General features: G+C 35.2%; 1 protein-coding gene across 1 annotated transcript in view; it reads left to right on the top strand.

Moving 5' to 3' along the window:
- Window positions 1–6,552: 6,552 nt before the first annotated feature.
- Window positions 6,553–16,453, top strand: part of LOC150074917 (TBC1 domain family member 10A-like) — a 90,115-nt gene continuing 80,214 nt past the window's right edge. Inside the window, exons 1-3 of the mRNA XM_090389334.1 lie at window positions 6,553–6,718; window positions 10,718–10,817; window positions 16,011–16,118. Coding sequence (XP_090245460.1) covers window positions 6,576–6,718; window positions 10,718–10,817; window positions 16,011–16,118 — 351 coding nt within the window. The 5' untranslated portion in view covers window positions 6,553–6,575. The remainder of the gene's footprint in view (window positions 6,719–10,717; window positions 10,818–16,010; window positions 16,119–16,453) is intronic.

Here is a 16,453-nt window from a genome sequence, read left to right as displayed (position 1 = left end):
ATCAGTAGCTATGGCTATAATGTACCTAGTTCTCAAGAGGTTGACGAATTCAGAAATTTGAGAAATCTTGTTTTGTATTAAGTACATTTTTATGTATCTGTTTCATTCAACTTCCATTAAAAATGTTACATTTTTATCAGTATTTAGCAATATTTCTATTTGAAAACCTTTAGTGCAAGCTTTAGTTTCAGTTGTATTTAATTGACTGAAATGGGGGGAAAAAACTTTTAATTATTGATATTAAAACTGCAATACATAATCTAATTCATATCTTGAGATTTAAGTTTGTCACCATGTCCTGAAAACAAACTTATTGAAAAGGAATTGTGCTGCGTACAGTTATAACTGACTGTGAGATTTAAGGACCAGTTAGATAAATTGCAATAGTTAAGTCTAGGACAAAAGCCTCAAGCTGTGAAAGCTATATAGAGTCATTGTGCATGGCTGGCATATCTGCGAGTAAACTGGGTTTGCTATTTAGCTTCTGTTTCATATTGTGGAGGCACTTTTCCACAAATTTCCTTAGTATTGCACTACTCTAAATAACAGGGCTCCAATGGAGAAGTATTTTGCTTTTTATTTAAAGTGTATGCCACTACTCAAGTTTGGGTTTTGGCTCTAATTAATTTCATTAGTGGACAGAGGGGCACTGTGAAGGTCTGAGCATCCCAATGATAAGATATATCCACAATTATGTGAGATGGAAAAATTAAAATTAAGTAAAGTAGACATATTCTACTTGATTAGCGCTTCTTGATTAGACCGGGGTTCGAGCCCGTGACCACCAAATACGGAGGATGTGGAAAGGTCAGGGAATGACCACCGCATATCCTCACGTAGCAATATGGCCTTAGTTGCTAATGCTCCTAAAAACCAAATTAACAACTGTAAATCAGCAAAATAAGTCCTCAATATTTTGTTGTTGTTCCTCGAGCTGCAATTACAGCCTTGCAACAATCTGGCATGGAGTTAATCAACTTCTGGATATACAGTTGCCCAATTTTGTGGTACCACACCCTTACAATGCTCTCCTGCAGTGGAATCTTACTTGTTGACTTCTTCTGAGCAATTTTAGATGACATTATGTACCAGCAATTTTCAATAGGGTTCAAATGTGGACTGTTGCAGGGCCAGTCCAACACAGTAATGCCAGCATTTCTGAGGTATGACTGCACCTTAAGGGGGAAAACATTGGTGTAAGTATGTTTTAAGCCTTGTGAGACAAGAAGACAAACTCATTAAATCTAAATAGCATAAAACTTGCCAATTTTGCTGTGTGGAAAGGTGCTGAGTCCTGTTGAAAAATGCAATTTTGGACATCTGTGTGGTGATCCCTAATAACGCGTTTCAGGCACTCCTCCAAGATAACAGTGTAAGTTTCTGCATTCACCGTTCCATTAATAAACTTAATTCGCCCCACCCCTTTGCTTGTTATACATCTCCTGACCATCTGACCGGCAGGGAACTTTGCAGTCAGGATGGTATTCCTCCGATTTTCATCTTCTGACATATCACTTCTGATCCAAGCCATGCAGGTTGAATTTCGATTTGTTAGAAAAGATGACGGTGTCCCATTGCTCTTGTCTGTGACACATGCGTTTTAGCCCAAGCAAGTTGCTTCTTCCTTATTTGTTGGGTCAACACAGCCTTCTTCTTGGGCCAATAAGCATGCAGACCATATTCCAAAAGCAGTCTTTGGATATTTCGTGCACTTGTTTCAACAGCAGAGGCCATCTAAAAGTCCAGTTTTAGATCAGGAGCACTAGCATGGCAATTACAAAGGCATAGCTGTTTCAAATATCGATCTTGGGAAGGCGTAGTCACTTTCTTACGACCTGATCCAGGTCTTCTCTTCACATCACCGGTTTCACTCTTTAATTTCAGCACCCAGGATACTGGTGGCAGCCTATTTTATCAGCAGTAGCACACGTAGAAAGCCTTTCCTGGGACAGAGCAACAGCTACACTCTTTTTTTTTTTTTTTTTTTTTTTTTTTTTTCTCCTTGGTGTCAACTGTACATATGGAACCATGCTTACACCTCTGCAAAAAAAGGATACTAATGAGTGTGTATACCCTTCCAATGCTGTATTTATAGAAACTGCTGATGCAATACCTTGCAATTAGTGTCTAATGCAATAGAAGTGGGATCTGATGCAATACCTTTGCTTTGCGACAAACATGACTGTAATCAAACAATATCGTGTTTATTGCACTACAAATGTTACCTTTTTTTAAGGTGATACAGTTTTTTTGTCTGCCACTGCATCTTGTCACTGGTTGCTTGGACCTTCACAATGTCTACCTGCTCACTGATGAGACTCCAGTCAGAGTCGAAACTTGGGTCTGGGTAGTGGCATAGCAATATACCCCCCATTGGAGCAGTGCCTTTTATTTAGAGTAATATAATACCGAGGCAACTCATGAAATGCCTTTACAATATGAGATCAATGCACTAAGTAGAAAACACAGTTTAATCATAGCTATGTACATAGAGGCAATGCCTAATATGTACAACCATTTGCAATCATCCAATTGTAGTACAAAACTGATTTAAAAAAAAAAAAATGCAGAACCTATTTACCTTGTTTTACATATATAATGTAAAACAAGGTAAATGTCTTACATATATAATGTTGCCCCCCTTTAAAATATTTCAAAAATGCTTCATATCTGGATTAGTAGGTTGGTTTGCCCATTTTTCATTTAAAAAAAAAGTGCTTCATACAAACAACATGCACCTTCTAAAAACCAAAATTTGCCCCCCCCCCCCGTCTAGGAGGTACATTTGGTTTTTTATTATTTTTAATTAGTTTAGAAATGTAAGATTTACCTCTGTGATGTCTTGTATAACACTTAAGTGCAGATATTCTCCGTAGTTGAATAATTATACAAATAGATTACGTGTATTCCACTCCCTCAGGATTAGGGTGGTAATTCGATGTATTTTGGGGTCCGCGGTTCTCCAATTTCAGGGTGCATTGGATCGCTGTTCTTGTCTTTGAGGGAGTGGAATACATGTAATCTATTTGTATAATTATTCAACTATGGAGAGTATCAGCACTGAAGATGTTCTACAAGACCTAAACTAATTTACTTATAACATAGATTGTATTGCGCCTTTGCTGCTCTGTTAACTGTTAAATAAACACATTATTATTTTTAATGAATTATTTTTTTGCTGGTGTAGCAAATGCCTAGACTTCCTTGTGCCAAATGACTGATACTAGTATTAATGCTCGGAATGGGCTATTTGGCCAATTATTATTCTCTAGCTAACATGTGAATATATTTTTCCTTTTGTAAGTGCAGCAGTTAATTGGCATCCAGTTGAAGTTTAACCTTTAAAATTGCAAGGTACTGCACATGGGTAGCAGTAACCCCAGAGTAACTTATCAAATGTGTGGTATTACACTCAGGGTATTGGAGAATGAAAAAGAGCTGGGGTAATTGTGCAGTCAGACATGAAATTCTGTGATTAGTGCTGACATGCTGTCAGGACAGCTCACGGGTTTTTGTCAATGATATACAGAAACTTTGCTAGCAGGGATAAGGAGGTATTATTCCTTTATAAGGCCATAGTTAGGTCGCATCTTGAGTACTTTATACAGGTCTAGAGGCCTCACTTTAGGAAGGATTTACATCTGCTGGAATGGGTGCAGAGAAGGGCAACCAGACTGGTGAAGGGAACAAGAGTGCTCTTACCTAGAAAGGCTTCAGTTCTGCAAATTGCAGTGTCTCGAGACCAGGCACTTGTGGGGGAGATCTGATTGAGGTGTTTAAAGCCTTGAATGGATTGAGTAGCTGATTGTTAATGGTATTCTTCCACTTCTTGAGACTACACACATGAGGAGGAAGAAATTCAAGTTGAGGAAGGATGGTTGCAGGATAGATGTGTGGAAGTTTGCCTTCAGCTAGCGGGTGGTTGATTGTTGGACAAGGCTTCCACCTGTTGTGGAAATGGATGGGTTGAATAAATTCAAGGGAGAATTTATTCAACCAAGAATTAGACAAATTCTTGGAAGGTACAGATGGGTGAACTGTGTTTTTTTTTTTTTTTTGCTGATGCTATATAAACTTGTTTTCTTGCATCATTTGCCACCACTACTACTATAGATTAAATTGTATTGTATACAGATATGTATACACATGCTTTTGTAGGTAGCATGGTGTATGTAAACACTTCTTCCCTACTCTGAGTAAAAAAATCATGGTCTGAATCTTGTCAATAATGTGAGGAATTTTTATGGGTTATTTTCACATGGCTGATTAGTCAGTCTTAGCAAGGGTTGCATGGCCTCTCCTTCCTCCAGATACTAGGGTTTTTTATCCATCAAATGGACAAATCAACCATAGAACACATCCAATTTATGGACATAATATATATGATCCAGTATGGTCTGAATTGTTGATGTACCAAAATTTGTACAACTACAACACATGCAGTGTTTAAAAATATGGAGCACCTGGTACCTTTCAGCTTCACACTGTAGAAAAAACAGTTTATTAAAAATTAATGCAACGATAATTATATATTTAAATACCCATCTGTTTGCAGCTTAATTATGTAGTGTATTAACTCTCTAACATATAGTAATAAGAAAAAAAATTGCATAAATTTTAAATATATAGTATTTTTATTCCAAGTAAAGATTATAGTTGATTCTGATTAATGCACTATGTGTCACGAAGCAAAAAAAGTTATTTGCTTAAAAATCATAAAATAGTGTCTGGATTGGCCAGCTGTATCACTGGAGTGCCTGGAGCCCAACTCTGAGCCATAAAAATCTTGGTTTAACAATTACAAGAAGAGATTTTAAATTTTTATAGAGAAAACTGATCTTTCCATAAAACTTTAGCCAATTCTTTGCCAAAGAGAATATGTGGTGTCATCAGTGTTAGAGTTAGAAGTTGTAGTCAGTTATTGATGTTTTTTTGTAAATAGTTCTATAACCTTTGCTCACAATAATATTGTGCATTTGTAAATTATGCTAATATTATTCATAAACTGCATAAGTAAGACCTTGATATTAGTCATGAACTACAAACAAATAATAAACTGTAAACAAATATTTAAGTATAAAATTATTTCATTAATTCATTTTTATTATATTTTGCTGCAGCATAAAACTGAAATTAGCATTAGCAAGGGCACATGATGCAAGAAAGCAAGCTTATATAGCATCAGCCAAAAAAAAAAAAAAAAATCCTTATTTCACCCCACCCCTCGCTCCAAATGTTTGTCAAGTTCTGCCTTGAATCTATTTAAGCTATCAACTTCTACAACGACAGATGGAAGTTTGTTCCAACAATCAACCACCCGCTGGCTAAAGGCAAACTTCCGCACATCTATCCTACAACCGTCTTTCCTCAATTTGAATTTATTCCCTCTCAGGCAGATTATTCTGAGCAAGAGGAAGAATTCCATCAGCACTGAGCATGCTCAAACCATTAACGGCTTTATACACCTCAATCAGATCACCTCACAGGTGCCTAGTCTCCAGACACTGTAATTTGCAATACTTAAGCCTTTCTTCGTAAGAGCAGCCCTTTGTTCTGTTCACTAATCTTGTTGCCCTTCTCTGTACTTGTTCCAACAGCTCTACATCCTTCTTATGAGGCCTCCAGACCTGTATACAGTACTCAAGGTGTGACCTGACCATTGCCTTATGGGGATAATCACCTCCTTATCCCTGCTAGAAAAATTCTTGTATATCATTGACAAGACACCATGAGCTACTATTGCAGACTGTCTGCACTTCTCAGAAAACTTTATATCTGTCTGCACAATTACCTCCAGGTCCTTTTCATTCTCTGCCACTGTCAGTGTGGTACCACAGAGTTGATACGTTACTCTGGGATTACTGCTTCCCATATGTTGTACTTTACAGTTGTCAATGTTAAACTTAGTTTTCCACCTCTCAGCCCATCTGCTCAACTTTTCTAGATCCTGTTGCAGCAGTGTACTGTCATTAACAACCCTTCCAACCTTCGTATCATCTGCAAACTTGGACATTAAGCCTGATATACCATCATCAATATCATTTATAAATATAGAAAACAACAATGGAGCCAACACTGAAACCCTGAGGGTTCAGTGTTGTACCAGGTACTCACATATTTTTGCAAACAATTACATATATGATAAAGGTCAAGAGAAAAGTAGCTTAAATATAGCATTGCCAAGTACAGTTTTCGATTTTTGTTACCATTCCACATATTTGCATTCCTTGGTTGGGGAGCGGTTTATTAAATATAATCTTTTATTTATTTATTTTATTATTATTTTTTTTTGTTATAAAGCAATCTATGCAATCATGTGAAAAGTTAACAATTATTCTATAAGGAATAGAAGAGTTGTTTAAAAATTTTTATATGGTGTATTAATATCTGCTTTACTACATTGTGTTACATCTGATTTTTTTTTTTTTTTTGTCTTGTTATAGGCAAACCAGAATAGTTTTATGCAGTTTTAGTTTTCTTATACTTGTGTGCCTTGCAGTCTTTAAATGCTTCCTAAGTCATTTATTAGAATTCTTATTACTGGTGCCTTAAGTCGTGCTTTGTAGAGTGAAGCTATGGCAAGTTCTCTAAATGACTCTATAGACGAAAGTGATGGGGATACAACAGGCAGCAGTATGATGACAGTTCACAATGGCTCTATGGAATCAGGGCTGACCATTGACCGCTATGGTTTTATTGGAAGGTCAGATCCAAAACTGTGAGTATTTTGATTTTTGCAAATATATAATAAGTTTCATTAATAAAGTCTAGTATAAAGATGTATGAAAAAAGGAGATGTTATCACCTAACCAGAATAGTATGTAATAGTAAATATTTTCAGAAATAATGTGTAACTTGAGAAAACATTTAAGGGAATGACTTTCTCTTGGAGACAAAAGCAATTGATCAGACAGAATTTAAACCTTGAAATCATAAAAGCTAAAAACAGTAATATAGTGAAACCTCTCCCACATGAATACAGTTGGGCCAGAAGAAAGTGTCTGCCATCGGGGGGGAGTTGTCCACTTTGCAGAGGTCACCGCAAGCAGTTTTGGTAATTTGAAAAAATGAAATTCACTGTAACTGATTGCTTACTCAGAATTTTTTTTATTGAATATCATTGTATGTATGTGTTTCAATTAATTAGTGTTTAATAAATAACAATTTTAAGTAAAAACAGTTACATTTTAGTAAAAAGTTAATTATGCATACCGGTGCCTTTGTTTAGAACATTTCATTTTCATTATGGATAATTAGATCACTTACTAATTTTAGTCCATATCATTTTTGCTTATAGAATTTTTTAATGTAATAAGATTCTTCCACCCCCCCTCCCTTTAATGGATTAAACCCATTACTAAATTTTTGCACACAGTCCTGCTGCAAACAATTTCATTAACATATACCAACTGTGTGGTACCACTCTTAGAGAAGTGGAGAATGAAAAAGAACTGGTGGTAATTGTGCAGTCAGATACAAAGTTCTCTGAGCAGTGCAGACAGGTTGTCAGGATAGCTCATGGAGTTTGTCAATGATAATATATAGGAATTTTGTCAGCATGGATAACAAAGTATTATCCCATTGTGTAAGGTAATGGTCAGGCCGCATACAGGTCTGGAGGCCTCATTTTTGGAAGGACGTGGATCTGTTGGGGTGGGTGCAGAGAAGAGCAACAAGATTAGTGAAAGGAACAAAAAGGTACTCTTTCTGGGAAAGGTTTTAGTTCTGCAAACTACAGCCCCTGGAGACTAGGCACCTGCGTGATCTGATTGAGGTGTTTAAGGCTTTGAATGCATTGACTAAGTTCAGTGCTGAAATATTTCCTCCTGCTCAGACTACACAGTATGGCTGCAGGATAGATGTACAGAAATTTGACTTCAGTCAGTGGGGTGATCGATTATTGGCACACACTCTTATCTGGTGTTCTAGAGTGGATAGTTTGAATAAATTCAAGGAGGAACCAGACAGAAAGTGTTAGAAATGTTTACTTTTTATTATTTTTTTTGGCTGATTCTGTATAAGCATACTTCCTTGCTTATTAATACTAATTAATTAGTATTAATAAGCAAACATTTTTTCCTCATAATGTAGTGTACTTAAATGCTTAAAGGCCTTAAACACTTTGATCTGGTCATCTTTTAGGTACCTAGTTTCCAAACAGTGTAACTTGCAAAATTAAAGTCTCTGTTGACAACAATACTTCGTGCTTATAACCAGTCTTATTGTTCTTTTCTTTACTCTTCCAAAATGTTGACACCTTTCCTAAATTGTTCTTGTTTATACTCCATCATGACCACCAGGTTAGTGGAGTTTACAATAAATCAATCGATACAAATGTTAATCGTATTTAGCAGTCACGAACTTGAACCCCGGTCCACTCAAAGAGCATATGCTACTGCACTCGTGCTTTTGACCACTCGGCTATGTTAACTTCCTTAATTCCCCGGGAAATTATATAGAATAATGTGGATGTTCCCAAGTATCCTCTGCACCCATGCTGAAAGGCAAACTGTTCAAGGTTATATTGCTGTCTCCAAACTTATATGCTTATTCAAGATGCAGTCTAACCTATTCCTTTCTATAATGGAATAATCTGTTTAACTCTCTTGGAAAAGTTCCTATATATCAATAACAGAACTTTGTGGTTCTGTTAATTATACACAGCAAATGTGACAATGATATGTTGTCAGATGTGCTGGAACTGCAGTCCTTACGATATATAGTGTATACACTGTTTAGAAAATTTTTCATATCAGGATGTATAGTTATAACCTGAGGATATGAAAGTTCCTCAGTTCATTGGGGAGCTTTCATACTCTCACGTCACTGAGAAATCTTGCTATCCTCACTTGAAACTGGCTAACTCAGTCTGTTTCAGGTGAAGATAGCAAGGTTATCCTTCCCAAAACTCAGGTTTATATTTGTATAGCAAAATTTTGCATTCTGTGCTTTTTTATATATATATGTGCTTTAATACATTCTTTTTAAACAAAAGAACATGAAAATTATTTCTCCTATTCCCTGTAGGCCACGAGGACATGGACTTTACATTACTCTAGTCATTTGTTTATTGCAGTGGTAAGATGTTTATGGATAGGGGTTAATAAGTGGCAAACAGCGGTTCCTTCTGCATGGTGGGAAGCAAGTTAGTAGTAGCATGCTTTAACATGTGTTGCACTGTACAGTCCTGGCCAGTGCCCTTCAGTCTAGCTGGTAGTGTAGAGGGAACTCTGCATTACCCACTATACTTGTTTTGCTTTGTGTTTATCAGATTTTTTTATTTATTCACCACCTGAGTGGCTCCTAAACTTCTGCACTTGAGTCCCACTTGGAATTAAGACACTATATTCATAGCACATCTAAAGAGTAATTGCCGTTGAACTCAGTGGAGTTTTCCTAACCTTGTGGAACACTTGAAGACATGGCATTCCATGGTGTGAGGACATAGTTTGGAATCCCTGCTGTTACCCTCTCAATTATGCACCCATGTGGATATGTCGCTGCTTCTCTGTAAATTTTGTGTTTTTGACTGTCATTTATGTTTTTGGACATTTTTTTTCAAATGGGGAGTAGGGCTCCCCTGTGACTTATTCTGGATTTTTCAGCCTGCACAACATGCAGATTGGCCTATGAATACATGCTTGTATAGATGTAATCCACAGTGGCAAAATATATAAACCTAAGTTGCTGATATGCCCTAATCCCAACAACAGAACAGAACCAATGCAGATGGGAAGGTATGTAAAGCAGTTACTGTTTGTGCCTGCCCTATTATGCTGTCTTGCTGTGTAATAACTTGCTGAAAAATGGGATTGATTCTAAGGTGTTAGTTTTATTTAGAATCAAGTGGGGCATTAGTAACATAAACTGATCCCAGTCAGTGATGCATCTAACAGGCATGATCAGCTATATAAACATAATTGGGATCAACTGCACATCCTGTATTCCATAAATGCTGAGCCAAAGCAGAGCCCTGAACTTTGATCATATCTTGAGTACTACATAAGGGTCTTGGAAGCCTCATTTTAGGAATGATCTGGGTCTGTTGGAATGGGTGCAGGGAATAGCAATAAGATTAGTCAAGGATACAAAAGGGTACTCTTATGAAAGCATACTTAATTTCAGCAAATTGCAATGCTTGGAAACTAGGCACTTGCAAAGAGACTTGATTGAAGTGTTTTAAGCATTAAATGGATTAAGTAAACTGAATGCTGATGGCATCCTTACGCTTTTTCGGACAACACATGAGAGGACATAAACTTATGCTTTTAGCAAGAGAATGATTGAGTGTTGGAACAAACTTCCATCTGGTGTTGTGGAAGTAGGTGGTTTTAATAAATTTAAACATTTCCATAAAAAAAACATTTCCAGTCATCAGAAGTTGAAAAGACATTAGAGGCAATTTTCAAATGCATTTTTCAATTTCACTCACTAGAAAGTTTTGTGAGATCACCCAACCTGTAAGCAATTCTGTATCATAAGATGTCTAGTAATTCAGAGGTGCTCATCAGTTGATTTATGTGAGTGGTTTAGTGTGCATGTGTCAGAAACATTGTTCTGCACTTTTCAGAGATACACAAATGTGTTGGAAAACGATATATATATATATATATATATTAAACTTGACTTTTTGAAATTTTTTATAAACACAGTATGTTTAATATTTACTTTTGAATAGAAGGAATAAATAGAAATTGAATTTGCCATTTTGTTTCAGAGATTCAGTAGTTCCAGTGGAAGTTTTAAGACAGAGAGAGCTAAAATGGTTAGAAATGCTGGAAAACTGGGAACGATTTATGACAAAAAAATATAAAAAGGTAATAAATAAATAAATGTGAAATTTATAAAATATATTAAAACATAATTTTTTAATTTGGTCAGAAGAATGCATGGCTACATTAAGTTGCTTACACCATTTAATCTAACAACATTTGATATGATTAAAATGAATTGTGAAAATTGAAAAACTTGATTTATATATACTAGCACAGCAGCACCCTTTAAATAAAATCTATAGACATAAAAGGATAATTACAATTCATGGAAATGAAAAGTATTTTTGTAATGAAATTAAATTTATTAATTTATACAAAGATAAGATGAGTGCCAATAAGATTCAGGAAGGTCCAGTGGACTCTGAAGATGAGGATCTAGTTATATTTTGGAGGATAGTGTATGTGGGAAAAAAATGAGAAAGATATATAGATAGAATGGAGAATAAGAAGTGGATAAAAATATTAAAGAACTGGAATCCCATAAGCCAACAAAGTAGATGAGGACCAAGAAGATTAAAAGATTTGTCTTAAACTCAACAAGTAAAGTGCTTATCTCTCTAGTGGGTATGTCAAATTCAAAAACCTCAGCAAGTGTAGTGTTGGTGTATTTTGTACACTGTTCAGTTCGTTTTGGGGGAAAGGCCAGAAATAGTTCAAAAATGAGATTCTCTGAAATTTTATTCTTAATTGTTACAGTATATTGTGTAATAAAACATTATTAGGAACAACAGTCTTTTAAAAAAAAAAAAAAAAAAATTCTAACAAACTGTAACAGTCAAAATTCAAGGTTGTGAGCAACTGGGTGGAAAAAGGGGAGAAGAAAAATCAAAACTACAAGTTAAGCTTCCATATTAATGGTTCTTTCTGATGTACGTGAAGCATTTTACAACTAAACTGAACGTTTTCTATTAAAAATAATTAATGATAGAGATCAAAATGAATGACTCTGGTGGAATACTAAAATTCTTATTCATGTAATTCTAATAGATTTTTAATATTTAAGTGTCTATTTTAGATGTACAGAATATATTGGATATTGACAGCTAATTGGTTAATGGGAAAAGGAGAATAAAAATTGTGTTAAAACTTGACTATACTCTTTATTAGCAAATGTTTAAAGACATAGGCATATACTCCTTTGCTGAAATATTTGCTAATCTTGTCAGAGAAACTTCTTGAGTCCACCTTTTATCTCAACAGTTTTCTGCAAAAAATTAACTAATCAATTGTCAGTACGAAAGGCAGTACATTTTCAGATAGAATTTGGGAAATTCTCAACTCTCACCAATATACCCTTCCCTAACTAGAAACCCCACATTTCAGTAATAATATTAGTTGAATGTGAATGAATTTATTTAAAGAAATGCCAGTAAGCCATATATTAATGTTATATACATTTTTGCCAAAATTGTTATGAGGGGAATATAATGTAACCACCACAGTTATTTAACATAATTAGTACTTAAAACATATAATACAGCAGTATTTCAAGATTCTTATGCATTGGGCCTAAATGGGAAAATAGAAATGCCTAATGGTAAAGCATGTGGTGATTTTATATCATTATTATAAATCATATTGTATGAATTATTTTACTTTTTAATTGAATTTTCTGACGTGAGAACCCAAGAATATTTTTGAATTGAATACTATCTGTCTAGATCAGAAAGGGAAAAGATTACTGTATAAAAAATTGTATGTGTGCTGAGCACGCATAGTGTAAGTTAAGTCAAACTTCTTTAGGTGAACATTTATCACTTGACTGAGGATCCTGTATTGATAGTATGAATGCCGCAGGCGACGAATCTGGACAAATGGAAGCCTCGGAGATATGAGACGTTCTGTTACCAAATCTAGTTTTGGCAAGTGCTGTGGCATCAGATGATATTTAAAACATTTGACTTCGATAGAGCTGGAATCACTTTTTTCTTGAGAGAGCCACAACAGCTGTTGGCGCCTCCGTAGCCAGGTGGGAAAGAGCAGCAGTGCATAGCACACGTTTCTTGATTAGACCGGGGTTCGAGCCCGTCACCACCAAATACGAAGGATGCGGAAAGGTCAGGGAATGACCTCCGCATATCCCGGAGCAATATGGCCTTAGTTGCTAATGCTCCTAAAAACCAAATAACTAACTAACAACAGCTGTTACAGGCCGACATTTGACTTACATCCTCATTTGGAAATGCTGTTTGAAGAAGAGCGTGATCTCGTGCTGCTACAATCTTCACCTCGTTCTTGAACCAAAGCCGATCACACACGGAACAGACTGAACCGAAATCATTATCCAAGAATGTACATTTAAACTGTGCGTGGGTGCTTCGATGTTCTTAAAATCCTGTTGCTGCTCCGGCTGTGTATTACGTGTTAAACAATTTGGAGTACTTCTGGCAGTCGGTTTTCGCTTCTTCATATTTCATTTACGACTGGGCTTCGAGGACTTCATTGTTTTCACTTGCAGTATCGACTTCTATGACTCCTTCCAAATTAACTTCTAACATTTCAGGGGAGATGTAAGGTTTTGAAGATGTGGATGGACCTTCTCCGGCTTCTTTGTTCAACTCCATTGCATGCTGTAATTTCTTCCGATATTTAAATAGTTTAGATCTCTCCTTTATACTCAATGGAGGTGGTTTTGGTGGTCACATTTCATGTAAATGTTCCTTACAATGCTCACTATTAGTCTTTGGCATGTTGAATTACAAATTCTTTTCTGTCGAAATGTTTTATTAAATATGGCGGAGAATGATGAAAGAAATAGCATGACATGACTCAATCAGAAGGAGTACTGATTGGGTCATGTGCCGCTCGTGCCTGGTACACCGTGGTACAATGGTGGGGGGATGAATCATTTCTTGGCAATTTTTGTCAATCCATGGACACATTGCATGTGTACATGTGCTACATGCCTTACAAAGCTCGCTACTGTGAACCTCCGCTTTACGATTGATTCACTGTATGATCAAATCACTTTACGATGGACACTCCATAAGAAAATACTGTTCACTATATGATATGTAGTAAGCGCCGGTCATTGTGATCACATTTATGAATTGAATTTTAATTCTAATAAGCGAAAATAGAAGGTATATTATCCACAGCCTATAAAAGTAAAGGTACAAAGCACAGATTTACACTTTATTACTTTACCAATTAACAAAATTAAATGATATGTGAAAATCAGAAGAATATCTTCCAAAGGTTAACAAAAGAAAAGAAGGCAGAAAGTCAATTACATAGAGTATTCTCAGGTGGTCACCCTCCCAATTACTAACCTGCCTAATGCTGCTTAACGAGAACTGGGGTATTTAACCTTGTACAATAGTTGGCTGTTCAGAGTGCCTGTAATGCATTTACTTATGGCAACAGTCACATTTTTGCTGCGTTTATTGCCAGTCCACAAACACAAGTTACTCCCATCTGAAAACTGCCTGGAGCATGCCTAAACAGGTTTCACTTTAAAAACATGTATGTGGAGCACACACACACATACACATCAATTTTCACTTAATGTCTAGTTTATTTGGACATTTTATTTTGGGACAGAGTTCCTGTACAAGAATTAATTGGAGAGAGAGGTTTTTTACAAGTTATTTTCACAATTGACTGCATGAGATAACTGTATATGTCTAGCAAACCAGAGGATTTTGGTGGTTCAAGGCATAAACACAGGTCATTATAGGGTGTAATGAAAAATGGTTGTAACATATTCATATTTTATCCAAAATTGCTGTTGTTTTGCAGCTTGAAATGCACATGCAGCCATTTGAATCATGTATCTCATATATTTCTTGTATTTTAATGGTCATTTTCTAAACCATTAAGTTTGCAAAGTTTTTGTTTTAAGATGTAAATCATTCAGTTAAAAATATAATATTATAGACAGGCTTTTGTGAAGGACTGCTGCACACTATATGTTACTTATAATTGACATCCAATATTTTGATGTCAAATATTGTATTAGAAGTATTGCTTTGAAAATATTTTTAAAAAATTTACAAAATTTTGTTAGGTTTGCATTATTTTAATTGACATCTCATGTGTATTTTCTTCCTTTCATCATAAATTTTGGGATCTTTAAGTATATGTAAATTGCATGGTGAACAGTTTTATAGTGCAATTGATGAACTAAATATGCCTGGCAGATTTCATTTTGAGATTTTGCAGAATGATGACTAGGAATTTTTTTTTTAATTTTCCTGTTTTTAAGGTTAAATATAGACAAAGCTCTTAATTTGTTTCTAATCTGTTCCTTGGAAACATGAATAACATAACATAACTAATAATGAGGGTCTGTTCCTAGCAATTACATTCCTGGTAACTTAATTATGTACACTAGATGTCCTTTATATCATGTACATTTATTATGCACCTTACATTTGGAGAAATTCCATAATGTTTAGTGATATTAAGTGGCATGCTTACTATGTTTAAAACTTCTGTAGCCTCATTTTGCTTCCTAGTTTTATTGTTCATTTATAGAAGCCTTGTTATATGCAAGTTCACTTTTAACCATTGCAAGCTAAATGGATAAAATTACTGAAAATTTGCTATTGCAACAAAACACAATCATAAAAAAAATCATTCCAGGACAAGCAGATTGAAACAAATAATAAGCAATGAAGTATATATAGTGTAAGACCATACCAGGGCCGTGCTGAGCCATTTCAGTACCTGAGGCAAGAATGAAAAATTGCGCCCTATTGTTAATCATGAAAATGTTGAAAATTATTTAATCTTTCTTTTGGCACCCATTTCAGCTTTTAATGTATGGTCCAAAGCTGTGCCAAGGGTGAGGCACGGCTCTGGACCATACAGTGCCAGGCAGTCAAATAACAGGTGTACAAGAAATACATTTTGTGCAGACGAAAATAAGTTCTTAATTTCTAGTAAAGCCTTTTTGTAATTAATCTCTTCCTATTTTTTGCCATTTTATCTTTATTTAATGCTGGTTAAAAAGGCAGTTAGATGAAATGGAAACAAACAAGGAGACTTAAGTGTGTAAGTTATTAACATTGAATATCAAGTTAATGATTGTTAGGATATGCCCTTATATTCTGATTGTTGACTATTAAATTTAGCTTTCTGTGACAGGAACTGATTGTCCACCAATTATTAATTTTGTTTCTTTTGCCAATTATTAGTTTTAAGGAACTCTGATAAATTTTAAATTAGAAATTATTTAACAAAATAAAGAAACTTGTCATGATATAATAGTTTAAAATTTATTTAACAAAGGTTCGTGACCGTTGCCGTAAAGGTATACCCCCATCTCTTAGAGCAAGAGCATGGCAGTATCTTAGTGGTGCAAAATATTTCATGGATAACTACAAGCATAAATTTCAGGTAATTGTTTCTTTAATTTTCAATTTTATAATTCTGTGATCCAATATTATAAAACACCTTGTGCAATGATTTGCAATTTTATGGTAATTTTAAAATTTTTGTTAGGTGGCAAAATGGGATGTAGTAGCACAGAATTGTGCAACATAACAGCCCAATAAGACTGGGTCATTCTTACTAGATAGATAATTTTTTTTTTTTATCTTCTCTTTTTAAGAGTGTTCATTTTAATAATCACTTTGCAAGTTTGCTGTCAAATTTATGGCCTGACTAATCATCCGACTTGCAAACTAATTATTCTGTGAATTACTCATAGTTTAAATTGAAATATTAAGTAA

This window comes from Mastigoproctus giganteus, unplaced genomic scaffold (assembly GCF_048544385.1).
Source record: "Mastigoproctus giganteus isolate SK-2022 unplaced genomic scaffold, ASM4854438v1 scaffold_15, whole genome shotgun sequence".
NCBI classification, from domain to species: Eukaryota; Metazoa; Arthropoda; class Arachnida; order Uropygi; family Thelyphonidae; genus Mastigoproctus; species Mastigoproctus giganteus.
This window is presented reverse-complemented; position numbering and strand designations above follow the sequence as displayed.